This window comes from Oncorhynchus gorbuscha, linkage group LG02 (genome assembly GCF_021184085.1).
Source record: "Oncorhynchus gorbuscha isolate QuinsamMale2020 ecotype Even-year linkage group LG02, OgorEven_v1.0, whole genome shotgun sequence".
NCBI lineage: Eukaryota > Metazoa > Chordata > Actinopteri > Salmoniformes > Salmonidae > Oncorhynchus > Oncorhynchus gorbuscha.
In genome coordinates, this window is record NC_060174.1 from 20,545,424 (window position 1) to 20,558,761 (window position 13,338).

At 39.7% G+C, this 13,338-nt stretch overlaps 2 protein-coding genes across 3 annotated transcripts; one reads left to right on the forward strand and one right to left on the reverse strand.

The window, feature by feature from the left end:
• Positions 1–232: 232 nt before the first annotated feature.
• On the forward strand, positions 233–7,885 carry LOC123998955 (serine/threonine-protein kinase NIM1). Its single transcript, XM_046304218.1, has 4 exons — positions 233–281; positions 3,203–3,517; positions 4,267–4,535; positions 4,795–7,885. Exons 1-4 carry the CDS (start codon positions 260–262, stop codon positions 5,548–5,550), a joined length of 1,362 nt encoding a protein of 453 aa, XP_046160174.1. The 5' UTR covers positions 233–259; the 3' UTR covers positions 5,551–7,885.
• A 1,997-nt stretch (positions 7,886–9,882) lies between these two features.
• ccl25b (chemokine (C-C motif) ligand 25b) lies at positions 9,883–12,545 on the reverse strand. 2 transcript variants are annotated; one of them, XM_046304232.1, is made up of 5 exons: positions 12,409–12,545; positions 11,903–11,989; positions 10,903–11,020; positions 10,512–10,608; positions 9,883–10,420 (listed from the first exon to the last, which is right to left on the reverse strand). In XM_046304232.1, the coding sequence occupies exons 1-4, from the start codon at positions 12,422–12,424 to the stop codon at positions 10,512–10,514; spliced, it is 318 nt and encodes a 105-aa protein (XP_046160188.1). In that variant the 5' UTR covers positions 12,425–12,545; the 3' UTR covers positions 9,883–10,420. The 2 variants fall into 2 exon arrangements, with proteins under 2 accessions (XP_046160188.1, XP_046160199.1); XM_046304243.1 differs by having other exon boundaries at positions 12,437–12,486.
• Between the last annotated feature and the right edge of the window lie 793 nt (positions 12,546–13,338).

Here is a 13,338-nt window from a genome sequence, read left to right on the forward strand (position 1 = left end):
GACCTGTCATAAATATTGAATTTGATTGGCCTACCTTTCAATAAAATGTTCCATGTTTATCAGTACATTATATTCACGTGATATAGAAAAGTGCTCCAGCTGCGTGTCCAGAGATTTAGTGCTGTCTTGTCTATATCAGTCTCTAATGGATATTAATACACGGTGATAATAGGATTGGCAGGGTGATGCCCTGAGGTTTAGTGATGGTGAGTCACTCCATTCACACACACTGTATCATTTCTACTGCTGGACTTGAAGGATGAGGGATCCGCAACTACCAGGTAACACTTAAAACTATTATTTTGTGAGTAGTTAGTTATATGCGAAAGAGCATATAAAGTGCATATAAATAACTTTTTGGCTATTTTGTTTATTTTAGATGCAGACGTGTTCATTACGAAAATATGGGTTAACATCTAGTCTAATTGCATGTAGTCTACTTAATTAGGCCTTTAATTTGGTCCCAACAAATTTAGATAAAATACATAACATTTTCTATCAGATCAATAAGACAAAAACAGTCATTTATTATGCCCCAAAACAATATGTGTTGCCATTTCTATAGGCATTATGAAATGGTGTATGTTACTGCAATAGTAGAATAGAATCAAACAAATTAATCCAAATGGTGGTTTTAAATTGGAATTCTGTGCAAACCTCATTGCTTTTTAGCTGGGAACTCCTGTTATTACATTCATTTCTGAATCAATGTACTGTATAAGGCAACTGCAAGCACAAAACAGACAGCTAGGCAAAAATAATGGCATGCATTTGATATTAGTGTATGTTTAAAAACATTACAGGTTACAGAGAAACTATGAGGAATTGCATTGCATCAGAATATATTATCACATAAAGTTCAGGGGCACCGATCCAGTTGTAACTGATCATTGTGTTGTGTAACAGTTCAACCAGATAGCTTCAGGCAGCACAGCGAGAGAGTACAGTACTGTACCCGTGAGCAAAATTGGTTGAAAGACGTCTTTTCAACGTCTTTTAAACCAAAAATAAATATTTTCAACGTCTTGTGCTCTCCCTATACTGAGTGTTATCTATTGCGTTTTCAGTTGTATTTTCAGAACAGAACTAAAATCCTATACTGAGCTCTGTCTAATCCTGACCTGCATTGGGAGTGTTTCCAAAGGGGAGAGCAACATCTTTGATGTGTCAGCATCCATTAAATATAAACCAGATTGAGATGACAAATATATAGAGATGAGCTAAAGCTAAATGTATAAGTATATACCCTGATCACTTTTAAAATGGTTCTGTGCTCATAAAGGGATAGTTCACCCAAATTACAAAATGACACATTGGTTTCCTTACCCTGTAAGCAGTCTATAGACAAGGTATGACAGCAATCCATGTTTTGGTTTTGTTTCCTTTTCATGTTGGCCTACCAATATCAGCATTTTTTGCGCATCATGTCCAAATAATCCGAAAGTATATGAAATTGATTGTGAAGGGGATTTGTGACAGGGAAATTAAACCAACGCATGGATTGGTGTCATACCTTGTCCATAGACTGATTACAGGGTAAGGAAACCAATATTTAATTCAGTAATTTGGGTGAACATTTCCTTTAAGCCTGACTTGCCTAGTTATATAAAGATGAAGAAAAAAAAGAAAGCCTGATGCACCTGTTGTCTTGGGGGTCATGACTTGAATAGTATTTTCCAGTCTATTATTTGAAGGCTACATTGGTTCATTCTGTATGCTACATTATAGAACCATGGGATTCAGTCCCATCCTATTTTTACATTTAATTCACATATTCATACTCTTTACAAGAGCAATGTCTAGGGATATCATGGATTTAACATTGTTAAAAAAAGTGCTTCAATGCCCAATTATGACTTTTGATTCAGTTTATTTCTCAAAGCAGTGTAGGAATTCACAATAAAGTTATACTGTACATAAGATTTTGTATAACGCTATAATGGCCTGCCCAGGCCCAAAATGAGATTCTCTGCTCTGACCTCATTAGACCAAGGCCTCATTGGCCAATCCTACCAACTATTATAGATGTTGGTTCTGACCTCACTGTCATATATCTCCATGACCCAACCTGACCTTATCTGTGCCCACAAAATAAATAATGTAGTGATGCTGTGTGTAAGGTCAATCCCCAACACTTTTTATGCTTGGAGCTGATGATCTTCAGTTCAAGTACAAGGCCACATATAATTTAGGGGATAGTACTTGATGTGCCATATATTGTAATCAGCAGTATGCACACATGCCAATCACTGCCTTTTCTCCTCTTACTAGACAGTTTAGTTTATTAATACAACCATTTAAGAAAATAAGCACACCTAAAACTTGAAAAGCCATACATTCACATGAGTAAAGTCCTTGAGGATAACACAATAAAGTCTGGGACTTATTTCCATTGTTAAATGCATTGCTCTTTATGTAGTTTTCCTTTTGATTTGTAAATGGTTCATTATTGATTGATTTACTGTATCTGAGGGACTGAATGATTTGTTTCGCTGGGATAAAAAAAACTAAACAGATCCATATATTTGACCATGGGGAGTTCTTAGAGTCAATACTGCTGTGCTATTTCCAAGTGTCGCTGTCTCCAATATGCACTAGTAAGAATAGTCAATGTCACTTAAAGCTGTTAAGATGATTATTTAGCTGGCCGGACATTCCGTTCAAGTCAACAGGAGTCTCCTGCATGGAGATTAGTGTGAGCCAATCTCATTATGACTGTCCTGCAGACTGCACATTTACCCAGAGGTAATGGTGGAGCTCCCTGCCTGCAATTAAATCACCTTTTGTAAACATGACCTAAAATAAATATTGACGGCTATTATGAATCCTTAAGGCCAGTCAGAGCATCAGCAGAGCTGTGCCCCAAGCCTCTAACAAAGAATGCCAGATAGAGAGAGTTATAATATGTCACAGTTTGAATTGATGCTCCTTTGTATCAATGCTCAATTATCCATTTTATCCTATAGGAGCTAACAGGAATAAGAAAGACAGGTAAGTCATTTGTATCAATGCATGATTGAAGGGAGCGGTAGGATATTTAGAAGTTGTGTGATGTTATTTTATGTGAATAGAGCTAACTGGCGAGGCCATAGAACATCTACCCACAATAGTCCCAAATCGGAATCCCTGCCATTGAACACAGGGAACCTCACCCAAATTAAAATCTCACCTGTAATTCATTTTTTTCCTTTGTGCCTTTTAGGACTCAACTCCAGACTAGCATGGCTGAAACGCAAGGACAAGGAGGATAAGAAAGCCAAGCCAAGTGAGACGAGTGTAACGCCATTGGACAAAACACCGAAAGTCCTTTCAACCCGTCCTATTATACCAGAACTGACCCCAGAACAGAGGATGAGGCAGACACCATTTGAGAGGGTGCTTTATGACATGAACCATGACCAGAGAGTAGTCAACGACCTCATACTGGGCCGGAGGATCTCCTTCTACGAGCTCAGGGGGGAAATAGGGTGTGGGAACTTCTCCCACGTTAGATTGGGTATCCATGCCCTGACTAAAGGTAAGGAGGGATTTATGTGTTTGTCATCTTTTCAGTAGTTGGTTAAGTTATTAATTGGTTAATTCATTAATCTAGTAAAGCCTGACTGGTACAGTAACCAGAGTGAGAGTTGAGCAATACACTGTACCTCGTCTCCAATGATATAATCATGTGTTCCATTCAGTACACCAACTGATGCCACTTTGGAAAATGTAACAAAATGGACATTACAGTCCCTACTCAATGGTTGGGACCTGGCAGTATGAAGATATAGCTCTCTAACACATTCCTACTGACTGGTTCCATCTGAGCTGACCCTGTCTCTATCCTCCCCTGCCTGCCACACAGACTCTGTCTCCAGGGGGGTATTATAACAGGGTGAATACTGATGCCAGAGGACAAGGGGTGGTCACCTGAACTAAGCACCTCCTGATCGCCTCAGATCCCCCTTCACCCCCTGTGGTGAATTCATGCTTTATACAGCTCTGTTTTATTTCTGTAGCGGGCAGTTAGAGATCCCTGCAGGGAAATAACACAGGAGAGATGGCGAGATGGGGGGTGGGGAAAAGGAGAGGTCTTCATTTACTCTCATATTCTCCTCTCAGGCACATGTTTCACTGGACGTTATATAATTTGGTGAAGCTTCAAATTAAATTACACCAGTTGCCCTGTCTCATCACCCTTCCTTCTCTCCTATCATTTCTGTATTGGTTTCTCCCTCTCCCCCCTTCTCTCTCTGGGTCTTTTCTCTCTCTCACTCCCTCCCTCAGAGAGGGTTGCAATCAAGATTTTGGATAAGCTTCGGCTGGACAAGAAGTCTCAGTCCCTGTTTGCCACAGAGATCAGCTGTATGGAGAAGCTGTCCCACCCTAACATTGTTCGTCTCTATGAGGTGATTGAGACCACCAAGCGCCTGTACCTGGTGATGGAGTATGGTAGTGGAGGAGACCTCTACTCACGTATCACCAACCGGGGGCGTCTGTCTGACCTGGAGACCAAGCTCATCTTTGCCCAGATCATCTCTGCCATCAAACACATGGTGCGCTATAGCCAGTCAAAGCATTGAACAGTAGACGGACACAGATGTCAATTCCACTCTGTGATTAAGGCAGCTTCCTAACTTGAGGATTGGACATAACTTTTGCATAAATCATGCATTGTCTATGGCTAGGATTTGCCAGAATGTATCCAATTATTGTAGGCTATTCTTGCTTTATTGATTCAGGGAGCACATCGTAATTTTGTAGCAACATCCAACTAACGTACCCCCACCCTACCCCTTTTTGTTATAATTTCAGCATGACAACAACATTGTCCACCGAGACCTGAAAGCAGAGAACATCTTTTACACCACCAGCTACTGCATCAAGGTGGGAGACCTTGGCTTCAGTATCGTGAGTGCTCCATCTGAAGTCCTCACCACGTTCTGTGGCTCCCCACCCTACGCCGCTCCAGAGCTCTTCAAAGACAAAGGCTACGTGGGTCGTTACGTGGACATCTGGGCCTTGGGAATCCTGCTCTACTTCATGGTCACCGCCACCATGCCTTTCCACGCCGACAACCTTGGTCGTTTGAAGCGCTGTATCATGCAGGGAGCCTACGCCTTCCCTGAATATGTACCCAACCCCTGCCAACTGGTCATAAAGGGCATGCTGAGGTCCGTGCCCGCTGACCGTGACCCCATCTCCCTGATAATGACCAGCACGTGGCTGAAGAGCATTGAGTACCCTCGGGCGTACGCCCCCCTGCCCCAGACACCCTTTCACCTGGCTGAAACCTCCCAGGTCCTGTGTGTGGAGGAGCAGGAGGTGAAGTCGGCCTTGTCTGATCTGGGCATCAAGGGAGTCCACCTGCAGAACAACACCTATACAGACAATCGCAGCCCCCTGACGGGGACATACCGTATCCTCCTCCACCGTGTCCAGAAGAGGAGGTCTGTGGAGGCAGTGGGATACGCAGCCCTTTACCCTGAGGACTTTGGCAGTAAGAACGGCAGGACGACCACTGCTGTTATGGAAAAGCACAACCCTACCAGTGTCTGTGTTATCCTATAGACCAGGGATTTTGCAACAGTTTTTGAACCAGGGACTGGAAAATTATGGATCTTCTCTTTGGATTAAAACAAACAATTTTGGTGGGCCACTTATAATGAAATTGAACACTTCAGAAGTGAAGTTCTCCCATAACTATGAACTATCTGAGGGACCTGTCAGCAACATCTCAGGAACCGGTGCTGCTCCATGGACCTCCATGGAGGTTGAGAAATAATGCTACAGAGTCTGGCCTCCTGTATAGCCAGGCTCCACCAGGAGAGAATCACAAGACAAACACACACCACAAACGCACACACACATACACACACTACACTCACAGATTTGTTGTCGCGTATTCATCGCAGTACAGATGATAGATAGATAAATAGCACCATCTTGTGCTTACATTAATCACTCCTAAGAAATCTGTGACAGAAAGATACAATGGTGAAAAGATTAAGATTTCAGGGTTGTACTGTAAAGTACATTAATTATATTGCAGCTTTATGTACTAACAAGGCTACAGTAATTGACTTCAGCTTGTTGCGACGTTACATCACTCAATAGGTCTATGTTTTGTACAATTGGCTTACAGTGAGAGACGAAGGATTAATAATACTATCAGCATCTTCCAAGCCTACTTAGTCCTGTGCTTCGTCAAAATATAACTAAGGTCATGCTCGTGGAAGGACATGGCTAATTTGTCTTAGCTGTGATACAGGAAAAGTGCTTTGTTCAGATAGCAATTGTAAGGGAGTCAGGCACGAAGCACTGGCCAATGCTCTGATATTTGGATTACAATACTTAGGTTTATCCTCAAAGACTTGTATGCCTTCAACATTAATGTAAATATAACAAATATATAATCTTTTGGTAAATTCACAAGGTAAATTCACAAGCTCTATTCACAAGTACATTGAAAAATGTGTAAAACATGGATGTTTTGTGCACAGTTCTTTATTTTGGCTATTCTGTGGCTTGGAAGTGCTGAAGATGAATATCTTTATTATGATATAATGTAATTAAAATGCATTAACACATTGCTTATGTAGATATTTTTGTACAGTCATTTTATAAATGCTTTACTGATATATTTTATGTGGATTAAGTATATCAGTAAAGTATTTATAAAATGTTAATAAATATTATTTGCCATTGGATGTACCCATTAATGCTCAAGAGAAATGTCATTTGAATATATGCCTGAGATGAGTAAAAAAATAAATATTGCATTGTGTATTGCTATACCATTTAAATAATTAAAAATAAATAAAACATACACATCAAGACAAATTCATTAAAAATATTATAATAATCAATCACCTCTTGTGAGTTCAGGGGGCATCCCTGGTGCTAGTAACAGTGGAAAGGTCCAATTTGTAAGTCGCTCTGGATAAGAGCGTCTGCTAAATGACTTAAATGTAAATGTAAATGTAAATGTCTTTAGGGAAGACTGACAAGTTTATATTGTGAGTATCCCCTAAGTGGAAATCTGAGCAGCATTTGAATATCATCTGTGTACTTGAAGCACATATTTGTTCATTTTTTACATCATGGACATCACAGAACCTCAACATCTTACAGAAAATAGATACTGGAGAGTATGTTGTTCTATTATCAGCCAAAGTCAATAAAAGTATAAAACTTCCAAAGCCTTTTTAGAGGTTTTGCAGGTTCTTATGAGGTCACTCATAACGCAACCTACGCTCTCATAAAAATCAGGACGGTTGGATTGTATAAACATTAGCAGTTTCTCTAACTGCCCTCCCATCTTACTCAACATACATTTCCCCTGAAGCTATTACCACCTCTATGATCCAAGCAGTGATAAAACCTGTCAGCACTTTACCTTTTCTCTCATTGTGTGCCAGGTTCTTACAGTTTGTACATGTACCTGTTCTGTTCCTCTCCATTGATTGGCAGTCTGGCAGGGCAATATATTTTGCAATAATGAGATGAACCCCAGTCATGCCTTTGTCAATAAGGATCCGCACCTTTAAAAAAAAAAATTGTTGACATTTTTGCCTAAAATCACATACCCAAATCTAACTGCCTGTAGCTCAGGACCTGAAGCAAGGATATACATATGCTTGATACCATTTGAAAGGAAATACTTTGAAGTTTGTGGAAATGTTAAACCAATGTAGGAGAATATAACACATTAGATCTGGTAAAATATAATTCAAAGAAAAAAATGTGTTTTTTTGTAATTTTTTTAAAACCATCATCTTTGTAATGCAAGATAAAGGCCATAATGTATTATTCCAGCCCAGGCAGAATTGAGATTTTGGCCACTAGATGACAGCAGTGTATTTGCAAAGTTTTAGACTGATGCAATGAACCATTGCATTTCTTTTAAAAATGTTGTATCAAGACTGCCCAAATGTACCTAATTGGTTTATTAATACATTTTCAAGTTCATAAATGTGCACTCTCCTCAAACAATAGCATGCTATTATTTCACTGTAATAGCTACTGGAGATTGGACAGTGCAGTTAGATTAACAAGAATTTAAGCTTTCTGCCAATATCAGATATGTCTAATCACATTAGCCTATGTTAGCTCAACCGTCACGCGGGTGACACACCGATCCAGTAGAGGTTTTAAGACAAGCATGTGAGTACAAAATGATGGAGAGACAAACTATCAAATTATCTCCAAGCTAGTGCCTAAGTGGAGTCCTGACGTAATCACTTTGAATGAAAAGTTTTTTTAGGCTATTGCTAAATATGTCTGAAACATTGCATTGACTCGTTTCCTTTTGCTAATTCTTTAAAATGATAGGATAATAATAAATTATGTTTCTGACTGGAGCATTTTGGTGATAAGGTGTAACTAATCACATCCATTATCCAGTGTGATGTTTGGAATGGTCTGTTTGTTGTGGTTCTGGGTAAGCTTTATGTCTTAGCTGAGTCAATAACCTGAAGTGATGCCAAAGGTTGTTGTGTGTGTGGTTGTTACTTTAATGTATTGTCTTTCAATGAATGACACATGATTATTTCTACAGTTGAACAGTTCACTCCACTGAATATCATAATGAAGTGTTGAAAGCCTGTGCTGAAGGTTTGTGGAACTTTGTGTCTACTGTGCACACTTAATTTCACAATTACCCAATTCATTTCAGCTTTACCTCAAAAGTTCTGATTGGAATGAGAGCTCGGTGTCTGCAAAAACATGTTGAGTGGATAATAATTTGAGCAAGAATGTAATAAGAAGCTAATTCTCTCTGCTTACACATAGATCATTTTCTCAGTATTTCATTCCCCCGTGCACCTTTGAAAAAAAAACCCATCTATGTACTGAGTCACTAGTGAATATCTGCTCAAATTCAAATGTTGACCTGTTTCCTTTTGGAATTGCAACAGCATACTTTCAGATAAATCCTCCTCTCAAGTCAGAATGTTGAGAAATATGAGGTATGGGCCAAAAACAAGTTTATAGAAAGTTTATAGTCTCACAGTGCTCCTGGCAAATACAAAGGAGTCAGTGTTCTGGAACATGTCCATGTTTATATTGCATTGTATTGACAGTTGTATGCCTTGTTCACTGGAAGTTGGGTATGTGGTTTATAGTTCAGAAGCAGCCATTCAGATGTCTGAGAATGATTGAATACATTACTCTTGAACCCTGATAGAACATCTTTGAGTGTAATTTCGTTGTAGTAGTTCAATGGCTGTATAGCAATAGTGTTAAATCAACATTAATAAGAGGAATAGGCCACTAGTAGCGATGAAAGAGATACTGTGTGTGTCCTTGGAAAGAAAGAGGCAAACCAATTAGACAAGGTTAGATGTATGTCTCATTGTGTAGTCTCAGAGATCTTCTCATGGGAACCTTGTCCTCTGCAGCATATTGGAGCCTCCCTGTCACACTCCACTGAGGGCAGGGACAGATAGGGCAGGGACAGATAGGGAGGCTCCAATATGATACATAGAGATTTCTCCTGGGGCATCACACTTGCCTTAAAATGGTGACTGTAGCAAGAATGAACATGTATAAACTGCGATTGATTCTCTGCCCATCATACTGTATCACATTTCAGGTATATATGTGGCATTACAAGTGATAAGCTTCAGAGAGCTGAAGTTCTGTGTCTGTAAATGCTGAAGGCAATGAGAGGAGTGAAAGCTTTTTTTCAAATGAAAAGTGTGCAGTATAAAGAGTTCATGTATAGATAAGAGTGTAATGAGCTGGCCTTGGAATCATACAATTAAAAAGGATGAATATGTTGACAACTGTGGTTTTTGATGGTTATTATGGACATCATGAAAATATGTATTTCTATTAATATATATTCTTAATTAGCTTGATGTATTCCCTATTGACATATCCATTGATATTTCTGAGATGTATCAACATTTTGTACTTTATTAAATTTTTATTACAAATGGGAACTTATACAAATAATGTTTTGACATAGTAGTGATTGAAATCAAAATAGATATTGTAGCTTTATATAAAAGTTTAGTGGTCGGGGGCCCTACAGTCAGCATGTAGTCTGCGTATAGGCAGAGGCAGCACAGCACACACACAATAATGCTAAGCTGCCAAGTGGCTCATTACTAGCAGGCACCATTCATGGTTAGTCATCTAATGCTAACAGTGAATACAGTAATACAGTATAGTTGTCTTGCTATGCTACTGGATTGCCACCTTAACAATGGAACCTCAGGTATTCTCCCAAAAGCATGTGATATAAACTCATTAAGCCAAACTATAATATAATGAGTAATATAATGATGAAGCTCACATTCTACTTACAGGATGATATGTCATATATTTGCCCACACATTTCACTTGCCATATGGAAATTGGCATACACTGGTTAAAAGACTCTCCAACGAAGCAGCAGCTCAACTACATCCCCTCATTCTCTTTTCACTGGAAGCTATTGATACAAAAAGGCCACAATTAGATACTGTAAACTTGTCAAACGCAGAGGCATTTCTAAAAGGATTAGTTAAGAGTGAGAGTTGTACCTAGTTGCTTTGCTGCTTATCGACAACAGTCATCAGATTCTGTACCCACTTCTGGCTGGGATTGGCACAAACAGTCTTCCGTTTCTTCAGCATGAACCTACAGATATGAGACATGTGGTGGGATAAAAAGTGTTTGTTTTCCGTTAGACACTCAGACTCAGTATTGTTTTTGAGATTCACATTCTACGAGGAGAACAAAAGGAAATCAAAATATGTAGAAAAATACCACATTTCTCTGTCAAAAAAGCCTTCTTGGCATCCATTGCAGGCAACTAGAGGATTTGTTCTACCTTACCAGTGTCCCAATGATAGACTGACTGTGAAGCTTTGTTGTTGTTCGGGGAGTGAGGACTTAGGGACAGAAGGTGAGGTGGTGTTCTAACACACTCACACAACAGCCTTGATGTTGCAGTCACCATCTGTTTCCTGTATCCTGTAGCTCATCACGTTCCTCTTGGTGTTCTTTTTCAGGCCAGCAACGTGCTTCAGACAGCAGTTCCCATAAGAGCCTGACAACAATCAGGGGGAAAGGAAATGGTTGCTATTATACGCCTTTTGTTCTTACATTTCAATTTAATAAATTATAATGTACTAACATCACAGGAGGTTGGTGGCACTTTAATTGGGGAGGACAGGCTCGTGGTAGTGGCTGGTGCGGAATGAGTGGAATGGTATCAAATACATCAAACACATGGTTTGATGCCATTACATTCACTCCATTCCAGCTATTACAATGAGTTGTCCTCTCCTCAGGCGCCTCCACTGACTGACATTTCAGTTACACATAGTTTCAAAAACGTGCAGTTGAAGTTGCGAAATATTACAGTGTGATAATTTTCTAATAATATTTTTTAGAGTAAATGTATTGCAGATGTGTGCAAGAGAAGACATCACCAGGACTATTCATATTCACAATGTATAATAATGCAAACATGAGAACTGCCTGTAAGTGCAGCATAAGCCATGTATATAACTATTGAAACGGTTGTGAAATCTAGTGCCAGGTGTTTCGAAACAATGTTTTGAAAGGAGCTGATCACAGAGACAAACATCAGTCTGTGTAAAATGTTCTGGTAAAAAAAAACATTTGGAGCCGACAGATCTTTCTCTTCTTGACATAGTATGGACCAGTTGAAGCTTGTAAAACAACAACATTATATTGAAATAACTGACTTTGTGCAGAATAATGCTCTCCATTACGAGAGGTTAATACTCAATCTGCAACAAGTTATTAGTGTATAGAATGTGGAGTGGCTATAAGTACAGTTGATTTTTCAACAATACCTTCATTACAAGAACAAATCAGGACTATTACATCAATTACAGGGGACATAAGCTTCATAATAATGAGTCTATAGAATGTACAATACAGTAGATTTAATGGTGCCTACCTTGAGCCATGCTGAGGTACATGCATGCCAGGAGCAGGAGAAAGAACAGAGCCTGGAACTTCATGGTGTCACTGCTTCTATGGTCCACTGTAAGAACAGGACAGGATGTAAAGCCTGAGAAATGTTCTCTTTTTAATACCACCACACTGTCAGCGGGATGTTTTCCTGACAGGGCCACCCCATTTACAATACTGGTATGTTTGTTTTCCAGACCCCAATCCTGACCTCTTGATTTCCAACACTTGGATGCGTGGAGCTGTTTTGTGCAGCTATGTTGGGTTTGGCAGAAGCTCTGACTATGTTCTAATAAGAGTTAGCATGCATTCATCAGATGAACCATAACCTCTGTCTCTTAACATAGCTGCATCAACTTGTTTATCTTACCACTTAGAAATACAAAAGAACAGAATGCTTACAGCATAGGCTAAAAGTTAGTAAAATAAGAATTAAGAATCAGACAAGCAAACAAACAAGCAATAGGTCAGCATATAAACACACAAGCCTACCAACAAAGCAGAACATGTCACAAATAACCTTCTCAAAACACAAAATCTCCTTGCAGAAATGACCTGTCTTCTCTGTCTTGTTGAGTTCCCTACTGCTTTATACAGTAGCTACCATTTGATACCTTCTTCACCCCTCCACCAACCCTGTTATCTTAATCAGCCACACCTCCTCTCGCATGACAACTAGTAAGTACAGTATGTTTTACAATTGCTTGGAAGAAGTAGAATTTGAACAATCTGAGCATCACAATCAAATGCCACTGCAATGCTTTCTTTGGCTTAAGTCCAGTGAAAAGATGAGTGACAAACTGTTGAAGACCCTCACAAACTTCTAAAGATGCACCATTGAGAGCATGCTGTTGGGCTGTATCACCGCCTGGTACGGTAATTGAACCATCCGCAACTGTAGGGCTCTCCAGAGGGTGGTGCGGTCTGTGCAATGATTCACCAGGGGCACACTGTCTGCCCTCCAGGACATCTACAGCACCCAGTGCCACAGGAAGGCCAAGAAGATCATCAAGGACTTCAGCCATCCGAGCCACAGCCTGTTCACCCCACTACCATCTAGATGGTGACGACAGTACAGATGCATCAAAGTTGGGACCAAAAGACTGATACACAGCTTCTATCTCCAGGCCAACAGAATGTTTAATAGTCACCACTAGCCGGCCTCTGTCTAGTATCCTGCCCTGAACCTTAGTCAGTATTACTAGCCAGCATCCCTGTGGAATGCTTTCGACACCTTGTAGAGTCCATGCCCCGACAAATTGAATCTGTTTTGAGGGCAAAAGGCCAGTAAATATTAGGAAGGCGTTCCTAATGTTTGTACAGTCAGTGTATATATTTACATTCCGGATTCTGACATTGCTCGTTCTGATATTTCTTGATGTCTGTCTTTTTATTTTTGGGATTTGTGTGTATTGTTTTGTA

What these genes read in the sequence shown, in the direction of transcription:
- ccl25b (XM_046304232.1), bottom strand. An exon ending in GTACCTCAGCATGGCTCAAG is followed by an intron (nt 11,021 to 11,902) that starts GTAGGCACCATT and finishes GATTGTTGTCAG; the next exon opens with GCTCTTATGGGAACTGCTGT. An exon ending in TGCAACATCAAGGCTGTTGT is followed by an intron (nt 10,609 to 10,902) that starts GTGAGTGTGTTA and finishes TCATATCTGTAG; the next exon opens with GTTCATGCTGAAGAAACGGA.
- LOC123998955 (XM_046304218.1), top strand. Translation starts at nt 260, where the DNA reads ATGAGGGATCCGCAACTACCAG. An exon ending in TATCCATGCCCTGACTAAAG is followed by an intron (nt 3,518 to 4,266) that starts GTAAGGAGGGAT and finishes TCCCTCCCTCAG; the next exon opens with AGAGGGTTGCAATCAAGATT. An exon ending in TCTCTGCCATCAAACACATG is followed by an intron (nt 4,536 to 4,794) that starts GTGCGCTATAGC and finishes TTATAATTTCAG; the next exon opens with CATGACAACAACATTGTCCA.